Source organism: Chelonus insularis, unplaced genomic scaffold (assembly GCF_013357705.1).
Source record: "Chelonus insularis isolate UGA/USDA-ARS -01 unplaced genomic scaffold, ASM1335770v1 contig_139_pilon, whole genome shotgun sequence".
NCBI classification, from domain to species: Eukaryota; Metazoa; Arthropoda; class Insecta; order Hymenoptera; family Braconidae; genus Chelonus; species Chelonus insularis.
The window spans coordinates 1,292,822-1,313,249 of NW_023276379.1; the positions used below are offsets into that span (position 1 = coordinate 1,292,822).

The 20,428-nt window shown below is 28.1% G+C and overlaps 6 protein-coding genes across 7 annotated transcripts; 4 read left to right on the forward strand and 2 right to left on the reverse strand.

Annotated features, from left to right (window-relative positions):
• Positions 1-105: 105 nt before the first annotated feature.
• Positions 106-3,610, reverse strand: LOC118074871 (WD repeat-containing protein 60). Its single transcript, XM_035096387.1, has 3 exons — positions 868-3,610; positions 565-778; positions 106-490 (listed from the first exon to the last, which is right to left on the reverse strand). The coding sequence occupies exons 1-3, from the start codon at positions 3,368-3,370 to the stop codon at positions 238-240; spliced, it is 2,970 nt and encodes a 989-aa protein (XP_034952278.1). The 5' UTR covers positions 3,371-3,610; the 3' UTR covers positions 106-237.
• Positions 3,611-3,873: 263 nt separating this feature from the next.
• Positions 3,874-6,301, forward strand: LOC118074709 (uncharacterized). Of its 2 annotated transcripts, none has more exons than XM_035096140.1 (7): positions 3,874-3,932; positions 3,997-4,405; positions 4,481-4,711; positions 4,777-5,391; positions 5,462-5,609; positions 5,683-5,911; positions 5,995-6,301. In XM_035096140.1, the coding sequence occupies exons 1-7, from the start codon at positions 3,907-3,909 to the stop codon at positions 6,227-6,229; spliced, it is 1,893 nt and encodes a 630-aa protein (XP_034952031.1). In that variant the 5' UTR covers positions 3,874-3,906; the 3' UTR covers positions 6,230-6,301. The 2 variants fall into 2 exon arrangements, with proteins under 2 accessions (XP_034952031.1, XP_034952032.1); XM_035096141.1 differs by lacking the exon at positions 3,874-3,932 and having other exon boundaries at positions 3,997-4,047; positions 4,131-4,405.
• Positions 6,302-6,452: 151 nt separating this feature from the next.
• On the forward strand, positions 6,453-8,988 carry Snx3 (sorting nexin 3). Its single transcript, XM_035096262.1, has 4 exons — positions 6,453-6,779; positions 7,283-7,378; positions 7,509-7,633; positions 7,727-8,988. Exons 1-4 carry the CDS (start codon positions 6,615-6,617, stop codon positions 7,830-7,832), a joined length of 492 nt encoding a protein of 163 aa, XP_034952153.1. The 5' UTR covers positions 6,453-6,614; the 3' UTR covers positions 7,833-8,988.
• Positions 8,989-9,118: 130 nt separating this feature from the next.
• Positions 9,119-9,981, forward strand: LOC118074793 (uncharacterized). Its single transcript, XM_035096261.1, has one exon. It carries the CDS (start codon positions 9,267-9,269, stop codon positions 9,924-9,926), a length of 660 nt encoding a protein of 219 aa, XP_034952152.1. The 5' UTR covers positions 9,119-9,266; the 3' UTR covers positions 9,927-9,981.
• A 563-nt stretch (positions 9,982-10,544) lies between these two features.
• Scm (Polycomb protein Scm) lies at positions 10,545-14,532 on the reverse strand. Its single transcript, XM_035096270.1, has 5 exons — positions 13,949-14,532; positions 13,511-13,807; positions 11,863-13,431; positions 11,581-11,735; positions 10,545-11,498 (listed from the first exon to the last, which is right to left on the reverse strand). The coding sequence occupies exons 1-5, from the start codon at positions 13,974-13,976 to the stop codon at positions 11,364-11,366; spliced, it is 2,184 nt and encodes a 727-aa protein (XP_034952161.1). The 5' UTR covers positions 13,977-14,532; the 3' UTR covers positions 10,545-11,363.
• A 127-nt stretch (positions 14,533-14,659) lies between these two features.
• Ent2 (Equilibrative nucleoside transporter 2) lies at positions 14,660-18,999 on the forward strand. The gene is made up of 9 exons (XM_035096253.1): positions 14,660-15,103; positions 16,110-16,306; positions 16,371-16,510; positions 16,606-16,751; positions 16,833-16,918; positions 17,029-17,175; positions 17,340-17,666; positions 17,750-17,952; positions 18,067-18,999. The coding sequence occupies exons 1-9, from the start codon at positions 15,010-15,012 to the stop codon at positions 18,194-18,196; spliced, it is 1,470 nt and encodes a 489-aa protein (XP_034952144.1). The 5' UTR covers positions 14,660-15,009; the 3' UTR covers positions 18,197-18,999.
• The last annotated feature ends 1,429 nt before the right edge of the window (positions 19,000-20,428 follow it).

Here is a 20,428-nt window from a genome sequence, read left to right on the forward strand (position 1 = left end):
TTATTTTTCTATTTTTATTACAGTCTATAGTGCTTAATAATTAATTAATAAAAGAAAATTTAAAATATTTCAAGAATGCATATAATTTTATAAAAATTTGCAGTCTATTATATAAAAAGATAACAATAATATTCAATCATTTACGTGTGCTTTGTCGAAATATTTGAATTCCAAAATAAATACTGTTTTGTGATTAATAAATATTAATAGTGATTACAGTCAAATATAAATAATATATTAACAAATCGATAAATATTTTAACAGCACTTCTAAATCAGATGCGATTTGGTCTCTATTAGGATATTGAAATTGTTGATTAAGTTTATGAATTTCAATATTACCGTTATTATACCCTAGAGTTATGTATTGATTTATTAAATCGTGATTGCTTCTACATGGTGACAGTTGCATACTATCGACATGCCCATTCTCTAAAGTAATATTAAAAGTTGGAAAAATATCACTTTTACGTAAATCCCAAATATAAATCCTGCAACGTAAAATTAATATATTAATAATTGTTCAAAAATTTTATACACAATTTTTAAATGTCATTATACTTACTTTGATTCAACATTAAGAACATAAATAATTAAAGGTTTAGATTTGGACCATTGAATAATTTTTATTGCGGCAGTGCTATTTGGATTTTTTAATTGCACAAGAGGTTTTTCTAATTTCGAAGAAAATAGACAAATACTACCATCCTCACAGCCAACAAGAAAATACGGTTGATTGAATGGACATTTTTCAATACAAGTTATACCACCAACAATATCTAAAAAAATATTTATAAATACATTAATATTTTATTCATTCATATAACTACAATAACGATAATTATTTATCGATTAGTATGTTATCTACCATTTGCAGCATACAACTGTGGTTTACATTTCTTTCCTATGCGTGTTGCATGAATAATTTTATTTGTATTACCACTGATGTATAAACTATTCGTATCGATGCAATCCAAACACATATCTTTGAATTCTTGCATAAAATTATCATGAATTCCATTATTTATGTTTAATAAAATTTCATGACTTTTAAAGAGTCTCAATTTTCCCCACCAAGACTGTCCCAAATCATCAGTTACACTTCCTTCAAAACTTTTCACAACACTCCAAATCATACAACATCCTTTTTCATTTAAACTACAAACTTCAACAGGCATAAATTTTCCGATAATTCCACTTGGATCATTATTAATTCTTGATAAAACTGTAACTGCGACAATTTTTGAAGATTCAGTCATATTGTCTTCAAAATTACCTCCAGAAGTGAATGTAGGACTTCTAATAACCCAATTTGATTTATTTTCTCTATCCTCTATGCGTCGATGATAAAATTCATTTTCTCCAAGATCCCAAAGGCTCATAGAACCATCTTCAAGTCCAGCGAAGACGATATTATAATTCGTAGGATGAAAACAACATGCACAAATATTGCTAGAGGAATAAAATATTTTTACAGGCTTTGAAGGGTCAAAAATATTCCATAAACATCCAATGTAACAATCAGTGATGTAAGAATGTTCATCCATCGGAGTTTCAACGTCTTCATCAGCATGATCATGAATGGTTAATAATATTTTATGCGAGACTTCACTGTATCTGATTAAAGTCACTGGTCTGCTAGCTAAAAACGTAACAGAAGCAACAGATAATTTGATAGAGCCTTCACTAAATGGTAAGCTACGACTGTGATCTTCTCTTCTATGAAAATTCATCTTTGCAGATGATTTTCCTTCTAACAAAGCTAACATTAACTTTCCTGCATTCAATAAAAAATCATTTAACTGTAAAACATCATAATAAATTTGATTCTGATGAGGATTCAAGTCATCAACGTCAGTATCATCACTACCAACTCCTACTAACTCTTTAGTGAAAATTTTAATGTCTTCATTGGTCTTCAATACACTTTTACAAACTATTGGAAACTGTGTCCACATGTTTCTACATTCTATTTCTTCAGTCTGAATATCAACACTTAAGTTATCTTCATTAGTCTGTGTCGATATTTGTCTAGTATTCATTTTCCCATGAATGCGAATGAAATCATCGTAAGGAATTGGAGTAGATTCATATAGTGACCAAGACACCCGATCTAATTTAATCATTTGAAGTAATTGTCTACCTCTAATTAAATATTTAGACTCTTTATTTATTTCTACTTCTGTTAGCTTGGGTTTTTCATTAATATTTGGAGCATCAACATCTTCAACCATTGACATTAAGCCTGAAACGGGCGGAGATTTAACAAAATCGTCGGATCTTCCGTCTTCGAATCCTTCATCAGCACTAGAAGGTAATGATCGTACTTCTGATCGGACTTCTTTTTCAGATGGATCTTCATTATGTACAAACGCTGGTCGTTGAAGGCTTTGTGTTGGAATTCGATGAGCTCTACTAGCAGACATTAAATCAATTCGTGCTGCTCTTCTTCGAGCTTCTTGAAGATCATAATGTCCTGAATCCAGCATTTTTTCTTCTTCAGAATATTTTTTAAGAAAAACAGTAGATTTTTCTTCATTATTTTGAATTTTATTCACTAATTCAATAGGTTCTTCACTGGAACTCGAATTTTCTTCGGATTCACTAATTGGCGAAGCATCACTATCAGTACATTCTTGGAAATCAGACTCATAATCCTCGAAATCATCTTCATATTCGTATTCAGATGAAGAACTATGCTTTCCTGACTTTTTTTTCGATGATGATACACCTCCATGATTATTTAAATTTCTATTCAACATTTTAACTTCACTAGGACTAAGTGTTCTCGATTTTCTTCTCTCTCTTGAAGGTAAACGGTGTTTACTACTACTCGCTTCTTGACTAGAACCTTTAGCTTTTGTTTCAGATTTTTCTCTACTTCTATGCTTTTCGTGATTTTTTTCTCTACCTTTGTCCAGATCTTTACTTGTTTTGACAGCAGCTGGACTTGATTGTTTTAAAGTACTAGTACTTCTTTTCGGCATATAAATCGTACTCACTCCTCTTTTTTCTTCATTACTTTGTGTTTTTAATTTTGTTTTTATTTCGTTCATACTTGACCTTGGTGATGCCAATATTTTATGAGAAGTCGTATTTTTAACTCTCGAGATTGAATTTACTGATGATGATTGTGTATTTTTATTAACAGTCTTATCCTTTTTAACACGATTTAAACTTTCTACAGAATCTTGTTTGACTGAATTCCTATCACTATTGCTTCCACTTCGTCGACTTGATTTTGAAGTAACACTTTTTTCTTCTTCTTTCTTTGAAGTGGAAGTTTTCTTCCGGGGTTCATCATGACGTGAAGAACTTTCTTTTGAAGAAGTAATTTTTTTGCGTGACACATTTGTTTGACTAGAACTCATACTACGATTTGAAATTAGTTTGTATTAAATGTGGTTAATTGTTGGAATGAAAAGTAGGTTGTATTATTGTCATCGCAACAAAAGTTATAATCGATTTAATTCAATTTCTACAATACTCAGCTTATAAATAATGGACAATTCTAATGTTACGTGGACTTGACTCTTGGTAAATAAGCTTCTGCGCGTGCATTGATATGATCTTGGTTGCTAGACAACGTGATGAGATTCTACAGCAATGCTTTTTTTTATATAGAAATATTTTTTATGTAAAGAAATTAAATTGATTGTATTTTAACATGTAATACAAATATATTTACGTTATTTATTCGTACCAAAAATTTATAGCAATCTATATAAAAAAATACAACATTTTGTGTTGTGACTCCAATAATTGTGCAACCATTTAAAAATGACGCACATTTCTAGGGATTTTTTTTCTGAGTCATTGATACCATCTGGTTAAAAAGAAAATTATAAATTCTAGAAAAACATTGTGCTGTGAATTTCTATTTTTATTTTTTAGCTTGATATGAAAAATGGAGGATTTTTTAAATATTGATTGGTAAGATAATTAATTAATTTACACGATATTTTATGGAACATAATCAAAATGCTGATTTTTACAGGCATCCATCCTTGAATGACATAGTAGACAATGAATTCGTTAATGTCGAAAGGTTAGAACACTCAAGTGTTATGTACAAAATTCTTCGGAATAAATTTGTTGATCCTTTAAAAAATATTCACGAAGATTTTTTAGACTTAGTTAAACCAGAAAGTGTTGAATTTTTGAAAAAGGAAGCAAAAAAAAAAAAAGAAGAGTCAAAAGATCAATTAGTATCAACAGAACCCGATAAGACCGTTGAAAAAAAAACTTATGTACCTGGAATCGTACGATGTGAGATGAGATTTCCAAGACCTTCAAGTTTAAATTCTGAACAACATGCTATGTGTGTAAAAATTTTAAAACATTTTTCGTCTTCTGGTAGACCAGATATGTCGACTATAACTAAAAATGAGCTTACTGCTTATTTGGTATGCTAATATAGATTGTTTATATTATCAAGATAAGTTAAGTTTTTACTTTACAGAACAACTCTTCATTTTCAGAATTTACAAAATGATATAAGTAAAGAACAAGAAGAATTTTTAAAATTAGCCAAAGAAGAATGGGATTCATCAGACATAAAAATTGATAGAGAAGATTTGATCAATCTTAAATGGAAAAGTAAAGTAGAATATGCTTTAAATCTTCATAGGTATTATATGGAAGTGGGAACTATTCCATTTGTTTCTGACCAAAATATAAAATACAACTTTGATTCTACTGTTCTAGATCCAGTATGTCATATAAACTTTCTATAATATATTAATATATATTTATAATAAATCAAAGTTTCTTTCAGGATTCTTTGCCAATATTCGAATTGCCAGATATAACCCGTTTTAGATATAATTTTTTTTTGAAGTCAGAAAAGATAGAAAAAAAATATTTTACACCATCAGAATTGAGGGTCAAAAATCAAATAAGTGAAGACCCAATGTGTCTGAAATTTGCTGAATCGCATGATGTAGATATTGTAATATCATCATCTGGTCTCAAGTGTTTAGGGAGCAATATCGATCCGTCTTTTTCACAAATATGGATCTTACCTATTGAAGTGAAAGAAATCAATAATAGGAATGTTATATTCATTGATAAACCTCTACCACCTCAAGCTAAAAATGCACTCCAAAAAAATTTCTGGATTTACAATTATATTATAAAAACTTTTCTTATTAAGAATCAAAAGTCTTTTAAGCTTTCAAAAAATCTAGATAATTATGTAGATCTTGACAAAGCTAATGATCTTGAAACAAATGACGAAATAAATGACACCAATATAATTCGAGTTGAAAATAATTATCAGTATAATATTTTTACACTTGGCGCTTGCGGTTCAACACAAAATGAACTGATGAAAAATAAAATTCAAAAAGATTATAAAATGTTAGTGCGTTCAAAAATTGATGCAGTAGAGGTAAGATTCCTTTACTTTCAATCTGTACAAAAAATTAAAAAAGTGATGGTAACATTATTTTGTGTGATAGAAATTAGAAAATGGAGAAATGGCCTGGATTAAGCTAGTACCAAAGTTAGAAAACCAACTAAGTCTTGGAGCAGAAGCAGTAACTTTAGAAGAAGCAGCCAAACAATGGATCTCACTAGCATTTACACCAGATACCTCACTCGTTAGACGTAATTTATCTTATTATTTTATAAATTTATCATTTATTATCATCATTGTTATCACCTTCAATATTATTTTTAGTTCGTATTCATCAAAAAACGTCTGAATTAATTCAATATGAAAGACGTTCACCAATTTCAATCAACAATGAATTAGTAAGACTATATAATGTTCGAGGAGAAGATATTCTGCCATTGTTATATAATATTACTGAAACAATGATAAAAATGACTCCAGGAAAATACCTTTTAAGGCATACTATCAGAAGTGGAGCATTCGTAACAATTTATAAAGCTGTTGATACTAATGAGTATGAATTACATTTGATACAACTACTGTCCATAAAAATACATAAATATATAATGAATATAGTAAAAATTGTTATTGTTCCAGCAAAAATACAATGGACTTACAGACTATCTATTGTGATGAAGAGTTTAGAACAATTCCAAATTCTCCATGGCCATCAATAGACAAAACTCTTTTAACTCCAGCTTTAATATGTTTCAATCGGATGCCTGCAACGTTTTATCCTTCTAAACTGCCAGCAAAACGAACTAATAATAAAAAAACTACAAAGGCAGGGAAAAAAAAGGCCATGAAAAATAACTCCGAAACGAGTACCTAATTATTTATAATTAAAATATTTTGATGAATTATATAAATATCAAATAAAGTATTTTTTAATTTTTTAACAAAATAAACTTCTACATTAACTCAAAATTAATGTTTTAATGATAAGTGTTACATTATTGGTTCATGAATTGACAAAATTTTCAGGTCAGTGATCATTTAAAACTTCGCGGTATCAATAGAAATATCTAGGGATTTTTATTTTATGCATGTTGACTTCTACTGAGAGTTTGCGAGCATCTGATCATTGACACAATTGTCGTTTTTTATTGTTGCGTGGTTAACTCCAGTTGAGTGAAGCGCGAGAAGTCTTGTTATCATTTTTTTATCGTTGATCATTTGGTAGGTGGATTCGTTTAATTGAATATTAGAATAATATAATGGCAGATACAACAGTCGATGCTACGAGACGGCTAAATGTCAAGAAACAAACTCTCGACGATGCATACGCCGCTCCAGCCAATTTCCTAGAGATCGATGTGATCAACCCAGTCACTCACGGTGTCGGCAAAAAACGTTATACTGATTATGAGGTTCGCATGAAGGTAAGTGAAATGCTCCATCCTATTTTTTAAATAATCCATCAATAATATTGTCGCAATTTGATTTACTTTAGTATGCTTCTAATTTTTTTGTTATCACAATTGCAATAACAACATAGGTTATTCATCCTCAACAACCATACAACATTGCAAGTAAAATGATCAGTCATTAATGAACACATCTCTTAACACGTCATTATCGTTTATCACTTCTAAAATATATTTTAAAACCTTATATTATTCAAACTAAATGATTTATCATAGTTATTTATAAGATAACTGTATTCAACTCAGATTTGCATGACAATATTCAATTATTACTACTAATGATGATTATCTATCATTATTAACAGTTAGAAGATTTTTAATATTGTATTCATAAACATCACACTCCATTTTTAAAGGAGTCATTTGTCACTTATATAAATAAGTAAGGTCACAAATAATCCCTTAGGGCATTGTAAGATTTCATTTAAATCTATAAAGTGACCATCTTTTATTTACAGACAAACTTACCAGTCTTCAAAGTGAAAGAGTCAAGTGTCAGGAGAAGATATAGTGACTTTGAATGGTTAAGAAATGAACTAGAAAGAGATAGCAAGGTACATGTGTTTGCAATGTCATACATAATTTACATCTGTATTACAGTATTTTTGTTTGCCTTTTTTATGTTTTCATTTAAATACCTAATGTCAATAACATCAATTAATCGGTTAAATTTGCATATTCTAGATCGTAGTTCCCTCATTGCCGGGCAAAGCTTGGAAACGTCAAATGCCTTTTCGAGGAGATGATGGTATCTTTGAAGAAGACTTCATTGAAGATCGCAGGAAGGGTTTGGAAGTATTCGTTAATAAGTAAGTTCACTTTAAATAATTATTATTGCATTAAATGTTGATATAGATATAGAAAGAAACGGTTCAATAAGTAAAAATATTTTTTTCTCTTAGAATTGCAGGTCATCCTTTAGCACAAAATGAAAGATGTTTACATATGTTTTTGCAAGAGCCGGTGATAGATAAAAATTATGTTCCTGGAAAGATACGGAATACGTAGATATTTTTTACAACCATTTTTCAGATTGATTATTGCAAACACATTACAAAACCAGTATATCATTGTTGTCGGAGTATTTTGATTATTTCGTATATCATTTTTATTTGAAATTTTCAATCATTAATTTCTATAATAAGATTATTATTTTTTTTTTATAATAAATTATTCAAATCACATGATCTTCAACTTGAAAACGACTCAAGTCCTATAAAAGCCATTTCAAAATATTTTTTATCACATCTGATGTGTGAGGATATGCGTGTTTAGAAACAAATAAATGAAGATTGTTGCAAAAAATTTATTATTGATGAATGAATTAGGTATAAAAATACCTCATATAAAATTAAAATGAATGAATTTAATTCAGAATTTAAATAAGGTAAACAATATGACACATTCTTGAGAGGGTCAGTTAACCCATGACATAGATTTTTGTTCCATAAGCAAATTTTGAAATGGATATTTAGAATTTTTAAAATAAAATTATCACGATAATTTTTGATACTTGAAAATTAATCTTTCAAAAATCAGGAAATTTTAAAATTGGATAGAAAATATTCTTGTACTTGTCAAGTGAATGCAGGATATGATGAGCAACAGTCTTCATCCTAATAAATTATTGTATGAAAAAACGAGAAACGTTAAAGAAAGAATATGTACAAGGACCGAAGTTTTGCAATATAAATATATATTTATAATTAATTGTAATGCTCAGATATTTGTAGCATCATTTAATTTTTATTATTTTTCTGAAAGTGACAAAGAGAATATACGTAAAACATATTAATTAATTAATTTTATTTATTAAAATTATTAATTAATCAATTAAATAAAATGTTAAGGCATGAATAATTTAATTAAAAATAATTTAGACTTTTAAAATAAGTTTAAACAGCAATTGGCAATTTAGTAGCCTTAAAAATGTTTGAATGTGATTATGATGGAAGTATTTGAAGTACGTATGATATTTGATAGAATTCATGCGCTATGTCAACTAATTGAGTGATTTGTACATTAATTAATATGAAATTTGTCAAGCACTTTTTTGGAATTACATAGTATATCATAAAATACGAATAATACGATGTGCAATTTGATTTGCACTGTCGTGATCTATAAAATAAATTATAAAAAAATAAAATTAATTTTCACGATACTCTGAGTCTTCATCATTATTTTATTGCATTCTTTATTTTTTTTTTACCAACATTGTACTAAATTATTCATATTTTAACTATTATGTATGTATTAAGTTGACTTTAGTTCGATAATAAAAATGTTATTACATCAGAGTCAATCTTTATTTATTATTACATCGTGGTTAATGATAAAAAATTGAGATAAAAAACTGTACAAATAGGAGGAACAAAAAGAATGTATCGCCAATAAGTTAAAAATAAATTTTTAAAAAATAAAAAATACTTTACCGCATGAATGAAAATGTATTTTGTGATAAAATTCTATATATTGATAATCTTTTTATCGGATGGCGCATTCTCACAAAGATTGGATGCTGTTATTCCTAACAATCAGAAGGAAAAATTAAACTCTTGTCAACTAAAAATAAAAGAAGCTGTTTCAAAATGTTTATCCGATTCACTTGAAAAGATATGCGAAGAAAAGTATTCGGATGAATCAGTAAGTAAAGACAGTGAAAATTCGTATTCTTCAATATCATCAATCTCATCTTCGTCACCATTCGATGTTAAAAAATTTGATTGGAGTAATAATAGTCCTTTGGCCAAGCCATCAGATTTTTATCCAAAGGAAAAGAAAACATTTAATCCACCGAGAGCACAGAGTTCAATAAAAACCAAGGACGAAACACTTGAAAGATTTTCAAGTAAATTAAGTGATAATACAGAATCATTGAGACCTCGGGTAACTGACAAAATAGCAAGTACCTCATTAAAAATGGATAATTCGGATAGAAAAAACAATGGTGATGTTATAATTTCCACTACAATTCCAAAACTTGATGTGAAGAAGGAAATTAAGAAACTACCATCTGGAGAAAACCTTAAAATAAGATGGAAACGTGAAAATGGTCAATGGATAAATTATGTTTCTACAGATACTAATAAAAAATATTAATTGTATTTATTCTGTGTAATATAATTTAATAATAATAGAATCGCATTTAAAAGTATTAAAATTGAATTATTTTTTATATCTCAGAAATTTATTTTATCTTTTCTACTAAAAGCAGCAAGGAATTTTAACATAAAATATTTTTGTTGATACTGGCTATATGCATGATAAAATAATAGTTCTTAATATCTAAGTAATTAATTATCAAATTAATTCTTCGATATTCACGCTATCAAATTGATATTATATGGCATAAGATCATTTTTTGAAATAATGTATAAAAAATTTATTTGTTCGTATTTTTTTGGTATGTTAACATTTCTTTTTTAATTATTAAAACCTATGATAGCTAATATTTCATTTTTGTTAGAATACTTATAATCAATGATAATAATAACAATAACAATAAAATATACTAATAACGCAAACTTATTTTATTTTTTTACAATATACAACTTAAATATTCATAGAAAATTAATTATTGATAGCGTAAATGCCAAAAGATCAAACAAATAGTTTAAATTTATCAGTTTTTGGAGAATAAATTGAATTCATGACAAAATATCGGAGATGTAAAAATGATATATTACCAAGTCTCTGAGTAAATCTATCACAAAATGGAGCTATGAATACATATTATTAAAAATTACTATTTAATTTCTCAAGTTACTAATTAGTATGTATTTATATATAGATACATATATATTTATACTTCTAGTTATTTACAGGTGTTTAAACGACTTGAATAAAAATCATGGTACACTGACTTGTAAACGATATTGCAATTAACAAAATAATAATAGGCCATTTACAATATTTTAAATGTTCACATTGCAGATTTAATATTAAAATTATTTCATGCGATTATATATGTGAATTAATAAATTAATTAATCAAATTATAGAATTTTTTTTCTATTTTCAATGTGCTCCACGATCTATTTAAAAAATAATATTATGTGTAAAAATGTAAATACATAAATAATTCAATAATGGTTTGAAAGAAAGCTCGAAGGTGTATCAAGTTTTTCATTGATTATCTGTGCATACGGAAATCAATCTATTAATATAGAACGAGTTTTAAATACATTATTAATAATCAAGAAAAATTCACAAATTATCGTATACATACCAGTATACTGACTCATCGCATCTATCATTACTATTTATAATGCATGAAAATAGATAATGTTCGATAATAAACATATAGACTATCAGAAATACTTAATGACAAGTTTGTAAGTTATGTGATTCACTTGTTTGTCTTTTTTTCACTAAATTTTTTATGTGTAAATAAATCTTCTTTTTTTACTCTTTCTCTTATTTACTTTTGTATTTATGTCTTCACAAGAATTATTGAACAATTGAAAGTAATACTGTTATACTAACTTTCAATTCATTGCTTTGATGTAATGAGATTTCATTTGAATAGTTTAACAAGTCATAGGGTTACATGTCTCCGCCCTTTAATACGATTAACTAAATTGCAGATTTTCAAAGCTGGTCCGAGTTTTAAACCCATATATTTCATCATCATATCGGAGTTTAAAAGAAGCAATGCTTTGCCATCGATTTCCTAAAAAAAATAATAATGTACTCAATCATAAATAAATAGATTTATTAATATTCAGATGACAATAAATAACCTAAATTCTTACATGTTTGCGAAAAAGATCAGCATGTTGTCCGAGAACAGGATCAATAACTCCGATATAATGAATCACATCTTCAATTGTCCATTCTGCTGGTTCTGTAGAGGAAATACGGCTTGCAGGGCTTTCAGATTGTGTCGTTGATGTTGCTGCTTCTAACTCTGAATTGATAAAAGAAGAAAAATATTTATTTAAATCAATACTTTGTTGTCATTTTGATATCAAAAGTATCAAATGATTTTTTATAACATTAGAAATAATATTTATGTATTATAATTGATTACAAACCTAAAACTGATTTCTTCGCTTGTTTTGCCGGCGAAGGAGCTAATAAAGTTGAATCAACATTTGTAGGTGATGGTGTAGATTGATTTTTTTGCTGCTGAGTAGCAGAACCAACTGTAGAGGAAGTTGTTTGTGAATTTTCTGATGACCATCTTCGTTTTTCTGCAGTTGACTCATTATTTTCGTCTCTCTTGGCAGCAGTTGAAGGGGAAGGATTAGGACATTTATCACAAGTTTCCTGTCTCTTACATAATAATCGTTCACAAGCACACAAATCTTCCAACTGTCTTTTTATATACGTATAAAAATCCTCTTCTTCAAGGAATACAGGCAACCGAAATGTCATTGGTTTTCCATCAAAAGTTAATGTTATACTCTCGCCTTCGCCGTGTTTTAAGAGACTTAACATTTGTCGAGGACTCAAAGCAGCCATTAAAAATGTCTGAAAAACATCTCTGATAACATTCGAGATAGTTCCACTTCCAAATTGTGGAGGAGTTGCTTTAATTTTTTTAGGATCGAAATAAGGTCCACAAGAACAATTATGATTGACATAAAGAGTCACTTTATCAAGAACTCTTGGTTTATTATTAGCTGTACTGGTGTCTGGTTCAGTAGCAGGTTGTGGAGGAGCACTAGATCCTGCAGGACTTACAAGAGCAACAGCAGGCTCTCCACTTGCTCCATTTCCAGAAACAGCCATCACTGGAAGTACATTAGACGTTCGAGACTTAAACCTGTTTTGTCCTGCAGCTTTTTGGCGAGGTGGTTGGAGTGGATGATCACTTTCAGAACACCAACCTACTGGGAAAATATCTCGTGAATCATATTTACACCAATAATCGAAAGCTCCTCGCCATCCATCAAATGTTATATGAATTAAATCATCCTTCACAGCACCGACAGTTGCAGCACAAATTAATTGTGGATTTTTCTTGTCAATTGCTTCAAGTTTGTGACCAACTCTGAATAAATTACCTCTTGGAGTTTTTGGTTCACGTTTAAACATCTTTGCAGGAGCCATTTCAACTCCATTTAAAGTTTTCAATAAAAACATTGGCCAACTAGACGCATTCATACGAAAACCAAGAGGAGGTTGAAGCATTCCTCCAGATCTTTCACAGTGACCTATAGGATGAATTTCATTGCTATCCACTAATCGCCAAAAATCATTTTTATTGTCTGAACCATCAAGACGAAGTCTTAATCGAGATCCTAACACTCCAACCACTGTTGCAATACATGTTGATGTTAAATTTCTCGGATCTAAAGCTTCTAATTTCATTCCTATTTTAAAATCATTTGTTGGAGGAGTTGTATGTTGTTTGAAGCACTCTGCAGGAGCTGCGATACTGTTAGTCTCTTTTAGATATGAATTCCAGTCAAAAGTTTGATAAGTTTCATATTGAAAGGGGCCAGTAGATGTTGATGGTGCGTGAGATGTATTTGTTGAGGTATTATTAGCAGAATTAGTGGTTCCATTATTTGTTGGAAATGATTGAATAGTACCACTACTACTAGGAAGTTCAGAGGAAGCTGGTGGTGTTGTTGAAGATGATTGTTCACCTAAATCTGAATTGATAAAATTATAAAAAATTTATAAATTACGCTTATTAGAAACTATTGTATACCACAAATTTTCGTTACTTACTTTTCTTGATTTCAGCTGCAAGTTCCTGTTTTTGATACTTGTTTAAACAAAACGAAGAACAAAAATCTTTGTTTGGACCATCTTTTTGTTCTAATCTGAATGGTGGACCATTCCAATGAATCACATTGTCACAACGAAAACAGGTACCTCGAACGTAAGTTTTTCTGAACTCTGATAAACAAGTTTCAGAACAAAATTCTTTTTTCCCACGTTGAGTTGGTAAAACATATTTAAGAGGTTGTTTGGTTTCCCCACACCAAGTACAAGAGCTCTTAGACTTTGGTGGACGCCCCGGACCTAAAATATAAAATAATTAATAAGTTAATAAATTTTTTTAATACAAAAATGCGTATCATTTTATTTCGGCAAGTCCCGAGTTCATGATAGATCTAGTTTTTTAAATTGGAGGTTAAGTTATTAAATTGCCACAGAAATTACCTCTCATTTTATTTTGCATCGATGACATGATTTATTCAAACTTAAAGTTAACACTAAAAAGTATTTCACAAAGAACCACATAACATTAAAAATTTAATAGACAAAGCAGAAATCGAAACCATGTTTGCTGAATGAAAAAAGGTTTCGGCAATCACGATGCGCACAAAGTAAAATAATTAAATTTACTCTGTAAGATTTGATAATTATTAACAAAAAAATGTATCAAAAGATAGAATGTATATAATTAGTTATAAAATATTAATTCATATAACAACAGATATTTATTCAATTTAAAAATTTTACAAATCTTTAATAAATTTACTCGCAGAAGAACGAACAAAATAATACATCACTCCGCCATGTTACACTGGCGCTTCTCTCATCGCTCCCTCGTTTTCACCGCAACCGTACGAAATATTTTTGTTTGCTTTTTTTTCTTTTTAGAATTTAAAATTAAATTTTTGTACAAAAATTTCTTTAACTAAATTGTAAGAAAATGATATATTATGAAAAAATGATGCTAATTAAAAAATTAAAAGTCTTTCATAAAAAATAATAATCGCAGCTAGCGCATCCTATATACTCTTACGAACACTTACTGTATTCACTATTGATATGCAACAGCCATCTATTCGATTTATTCAACAAGTTAATTTTGTTTGTTATCATGTGATGCGTAAGAATGGTCTTTTAACCCCGCTTAACCTCAAATCTCATATGGTAGGGGAAAATGCTTAGCTTGTGATACATAAAAGCGTGTGAACGTTTTTCTTCATAAGTAATCACTAGCTAGTAGTCGTTAATTATTCCCATTTTCCGCATGAATAATTATCAATAATTCATAAATAATTGTAACATAAAGAACGAATTTATAAGTTCTCTTTCATCCATACAGCTAAAAAGAGGTTACAAGAAGTTGATTTAGCTTGTTGCTATTTCCCGCGAATTTCTATAACTAAGTCTAACATGTTTTGTCTTCAAAATGTATTAACAAAACATATTTAAGAAATTTATAATCTTTTCTTTCATATAAAGTGTATATTAGTTTTGATATTTGTACAATGGCTGGTACATACACACAAAGGGAATTTGAAGCAGGAGTTGAAGAACAAACTCTCCTAAAAAATGCCAATTCAACAAAAATTGTTGTACGAGGTATGATTTCAAATAATTTAAGTGTTATTTCAAATTTTTCTTAATCACTTATTTTGATTCTTTACATTTCTCTGTTTTTCAATTTTTCTAATACTATAGCCTTCTTGAACTACATTCAGTGCTCCAAACATTCTTGATATTTTATTCTTTTTATTTATCTTTTCAAACCACTCTTTTACTCCCTTTTTTTGATACACTGCCAAGTTGGCTTCTTTAGAAAATCATCAAATAATATTATACTCCAATACTATCAATTCAGCTGAATTTTTCGATCATAAGGTATGAAGTCTGTTTATTTTTAACTCATCATTGTAACTTTTATCTCAAACTTCTTGTCTCTGTGTGATAAATTTTAATGAATAATTTCATAATTACTCAATTAAATTATTGGCTTCATAAGTAAATTATGTTATCAATAACATTAATAGCCGAAAATGTAGAATTTTGTAATAATTGTTTGGTCAATTTTTAGGAATTGAAAAGAATTATTTAAAATCCTACAATACTTTCATTATGGAAAATATTATTGGTAAATGAATAACTGTTTTGATTATAGTTTTTATTTCTTTTGATTTAGTAATAACATTATTTAAGATATCTATATCGGCCTAAACACTCGGCTTTATTGCTAGAATTCAATTTATAAATTGATTTGAATTGGCCTATAATCTTGACTTTATAATATCTTTTATATTTAATTCAAAAGTTATTTATCTATTATCTCCATCAAATTGTTCAATTTAAAGATATTTAAAGAATATTTATGATTACATATATTACTCATAAAAATTTATTCAATACAATTTCACTTCGCTGACTGTAATGATAACTATGTTAATGTCAAAACACAGAAGAAAAATAACTAAGTAAAAGAAAAACTCAAATAATGTTAAAAACTAAATTTGCGTAATCAGCAGATAATATGCAATGTGTAACAAAAGCAACAAACACTAAACTGATAATTTAGTAGGATGTTGAATATTAATGAACATTAATGGTGTTTTAGAACCAGTTAGATTGTCACCGGGTTGGGAAGGAACAGATAAACCTGACGACGAATTAAATTTTAAAGAATTAACAATGGATCAAGTGAATCTTGAATTAAATCCTCCCAAAGATAGACTGAATTTGGTATTCTTTATCATGTTGCTTCATGGTATTGGAGCTTTAATGCCATGGAATATGTTCATTACAGCTAAGAATGTAAGTGACTCACGTTTGTGCCAGATGATAATGACCTTATACTGATGAAAGTTTTTATTTTCAGTACTTTGCTAACTATAAATTTTCAAGTAATTACACAGGAATTGAAACAAGTTATGGAGCAAATTATGTATCGAGCGTTAGTTTTGCCGCTCAGATACCTAATCTTATCTTTAATTGGTTAAATATTTTTATGACATTAGGGTAAATATCAAAATAATCTAATTCTGATCAATGAATTTGTTATAATTTGATTTTAATTGAATTAATTCATTATAATTGTTATTTGATTATTGCAGAGGTGAATTAACGACGCGAATAGTATGGGGAATTTTCATGCAAGTTTTAATATTTGTGGAGACTGTAATTTTAGCTATGATAGATACGTCAGCATGGCCAGGAATTTTTTTCTGGATTACAATGATCTCTGTTGTAATATTAAACAGTGAGTAGTATATGAGTACCACTTTCTTATGATGAAAATACTTAAATAGATGGATTTAATTATTGTAATAAATATTTGCAGCTTCGAATGGTATTTATCAAAATTCAGTTTTCGGTATGGCTGCAAAATTACCAGAAAAATATACCGGAGCTGTTATATTAGGATCAGTAAGAATAAAGTTTCATATGCTTATTTAATTTTTTTGACTTTTAATTATTTAATTGTACTTCAATTACCAAATAATATTATATACTGATGAATTGTTAACATTTTCCAGAATATTAGTGGAACGTTTACAGCTGTTATAAATCTTTTAGCTGATTTAATTACCCCAGAAGAACGCAGAGCAGCTATTTATTATTTTATAACCGCTCTCTTTGTACTACTAGCTTGTTTCGATACATATTTTGCACTACCAATAAATGTAAGTACAGTAATTATTTTTTTATAGTAATAGATCTAAGTTTAGATAGCATCAAGAGAAATTGAATAGTAATATTTTCTTCTCTGATAACAGACCATTCACCTTTTATATTCGATATATCATTACAGATAAAAATAAATTAATATTGTTTTAATATTTTACAGAGGTTTTATCGATATCACGAATATTTACACAATAAAGAAAAACGAAAAAATGATTCAGATGTAAAATCTAAAACACGAGGAACTCCGCCCTATTGGAAAATCTTTAAACAATGTTCTCCACAATTGTTCAATATATTTTTCATATTCTTCGTTACTCTAAGTCTCTTTCCATCTGTCCAGTCTGACATTAAATCATCAGATCCATCATTTATTGAAACGATTTATACTGGGAAAGAGACAGAAAAAATTTACACTGATATAATGTGTTTTGTGTTATTTAATGTGACTGCGATGATAGGTAGTTTTATTACATCATTCATTCAATGGGTAATTTTTTTTTTGATTTGTTGATTTTCAAGATATAATTAAAATATGATATATCGAAATTGACGGTAATTAATTTTTTTCAGCCGAAGAAACAATGGCTTGTTGTTCCAGTTGTTCTACGTGTTTTATATATTCCACTATTTTTGTTGTGTAATTATAAACCAAGGCTTGTGGCTCGTACATTACCAATTTATGTAAACAATGATTGGATTTATCTTGGAATAGCAGCAACAATGGGTTTGAGTAGTGGCTATCTGTCCTCTCTTGGAATGATGTATTGTCCTACGTAAGTAAACTAGTTTATTGCGTTATGCATTTATTATAAAAATTCTTTGAAATGAATATTATTGACATAATTAAAACGAAAAGTACTTAAGAATACAAGAGTTCATTTTTTTAGAATGGTAGATTCTCGACATGCATCTACTGCTGGAATGTTTGCTGCTGCATTTCTCATCACTGGAATTTTCGTTGGAATTCTTTTTGCAATGGTTATGCCCTCGATAGTTTCCGCAAGTATTTGGGAATGATATTTCATTTAATACAATAAATTACCATCGTGGAAGCGTTGATTAATTAAAAGAATGAATAATTTACCATAATAAAAATGTACGATCCACGTGAGATGTGTAACATACAAACAAGAAATAGTGTGAACATCACAAACTTGTTCTATTGAAGATTAATACTTCATGTCATATCAGTTACATAATGACATAAGTGCCGGTTATCTGATATTTCTCTGTTAATAACTCCGACGTTTATTACTTCACGTTAAATTATCATACTTTTAAAGAGATATTTCAATTTAAAAATTAAAAAATAAATTTCTAAAATACATCACAATTTGAAAGTCTCATAAAAATTATTAATGCATCTAATACTGTTAAAAATGGATAATAATTAGTGAGTTTTGAGAAATTTATTTTTATCTTTTAAATTGTAATTTTCTCTTGGAAAAATAAGATTGATAATGTAATTAGCTCAGTAGATCTTTAGTGCTCAATTATGAAGGGTTTGAAAAGGTTGAAAGCTGTCATTTTATGACATGCTTACAATCCATTACCAAAATGCCTTTTAAATTAAAATACCATATAAATAGTTGATGACAAATGTAAGTTAACAAAGTATTAGTCGCGTCGATTTACTATCTAATGTATGTATCGCGTATATACATGAACTCACCGTTCCAACAAACATAATGAATACATAAATTGGACCAACCCGCCTTAATTATTAAAATCTGACTACTCATATTTGTGTACATTATTTTAAAGCCGCTTAAATTGAAGCACACGCTGCAAGATAATTGTATGTATAATAAAAAAAAAAATTTAATTATTCAAATTTTCGACATATGTTCATAAATTAATAATGACTATAATATCTATTGATTAATGTATGAAATACAAAGTAAATAACTTTTCTCTACTACATTTTTGAACGTTAGTTTTTGCTAAAAATATTGAGACGATTTTCAAAATATTTAATATTCATTCTTAATCAAGTACAATTTTATAAAATAATTTTTTAATTTTTATACTCATTCATCTTTTAATTATGAAAGACTTTGCTCGTGTATCAAATGTTCAGTAAATTTTTAAAAAATTTTGTATGACTAGATCAATGAATTAAAAATTTATTGAAACTTCTAATTAAGCGTAACAAAATTGATATAAAAATTTATTTGTTTATTTAATATCATTTATCAACAAAAAAAAATGTCATACTTAAATTTATTTTGTAAAAATACTTTGACTTAACATGCGAGTATTGACATAGTTGACGATAAAATTTTATTGTGTGATTTAATATTTGTGTTGATTGATTTTTGTATATTTTTTTAATGTTTTCAATGATAAAATAGATTTATTTAAGAATATAGCTTTTAAATTAATCCATTTTACGTGACATAAAAAAAAATGGAATTATTGAAAATTTTTAATATTTACCATATCAGATAGTTGTTAATACGATGATATAAATTTTATCGTGCAACCACTTACATTCTTCACTCCATCGTTTACCTGACACCAATACTTCCATTAAATATGTAACATTTAATGTATAACTCTATCATCTTCGATATCAATTCAGCTAAAAGTTAAAATATTTCAACAAAAGTGAAAAGTATATTTGATCAACATTGCTTTATAATGGTTCATGCTTTTCATATTGTTCGTAATACAAACTTCTAATAATGAAAAAAAAATTCAACATTCAATATATTACTCAGTAAATAAAAAAGTCCGAATTTAAATAACTGGACAATCTTAGAATCAAGCAATGCCGACAATAATTAAGGAAATTTGGGCAATTCATTAATTAAAAAATATTGTTAACCCTGATATGAATAGATAGGATATTTTTGTATTGATCCAATTGTGAATATTTTCGGTTAATCATTAATCCATTGATAATTAATAATTATTCATCAGTTGTCATAATGAACAGTAAATGGATATCATTAGAAAATAAATTGCACAGATGTATATTTTTTATTAGTAAAATATCAAGAAATTGTAAGAAATTTTGTGATTTTGTTATTATCACATTTACTGTAATTTTCTTAGTGTAAGAGAAACTCTCATGACGCACCCACGTCAAAATTGTTATGAAAAAAGATTACCTATAAGCCTGTGCAATTGATATTCAACAAATTTAAATAATATGAAATTTTTGCTTTATCTCAACATAATAATTGTAACAACCCAATATCTTTCAATAGTCTACTTCTCAATACTCCTTTTAATTAATTTTAA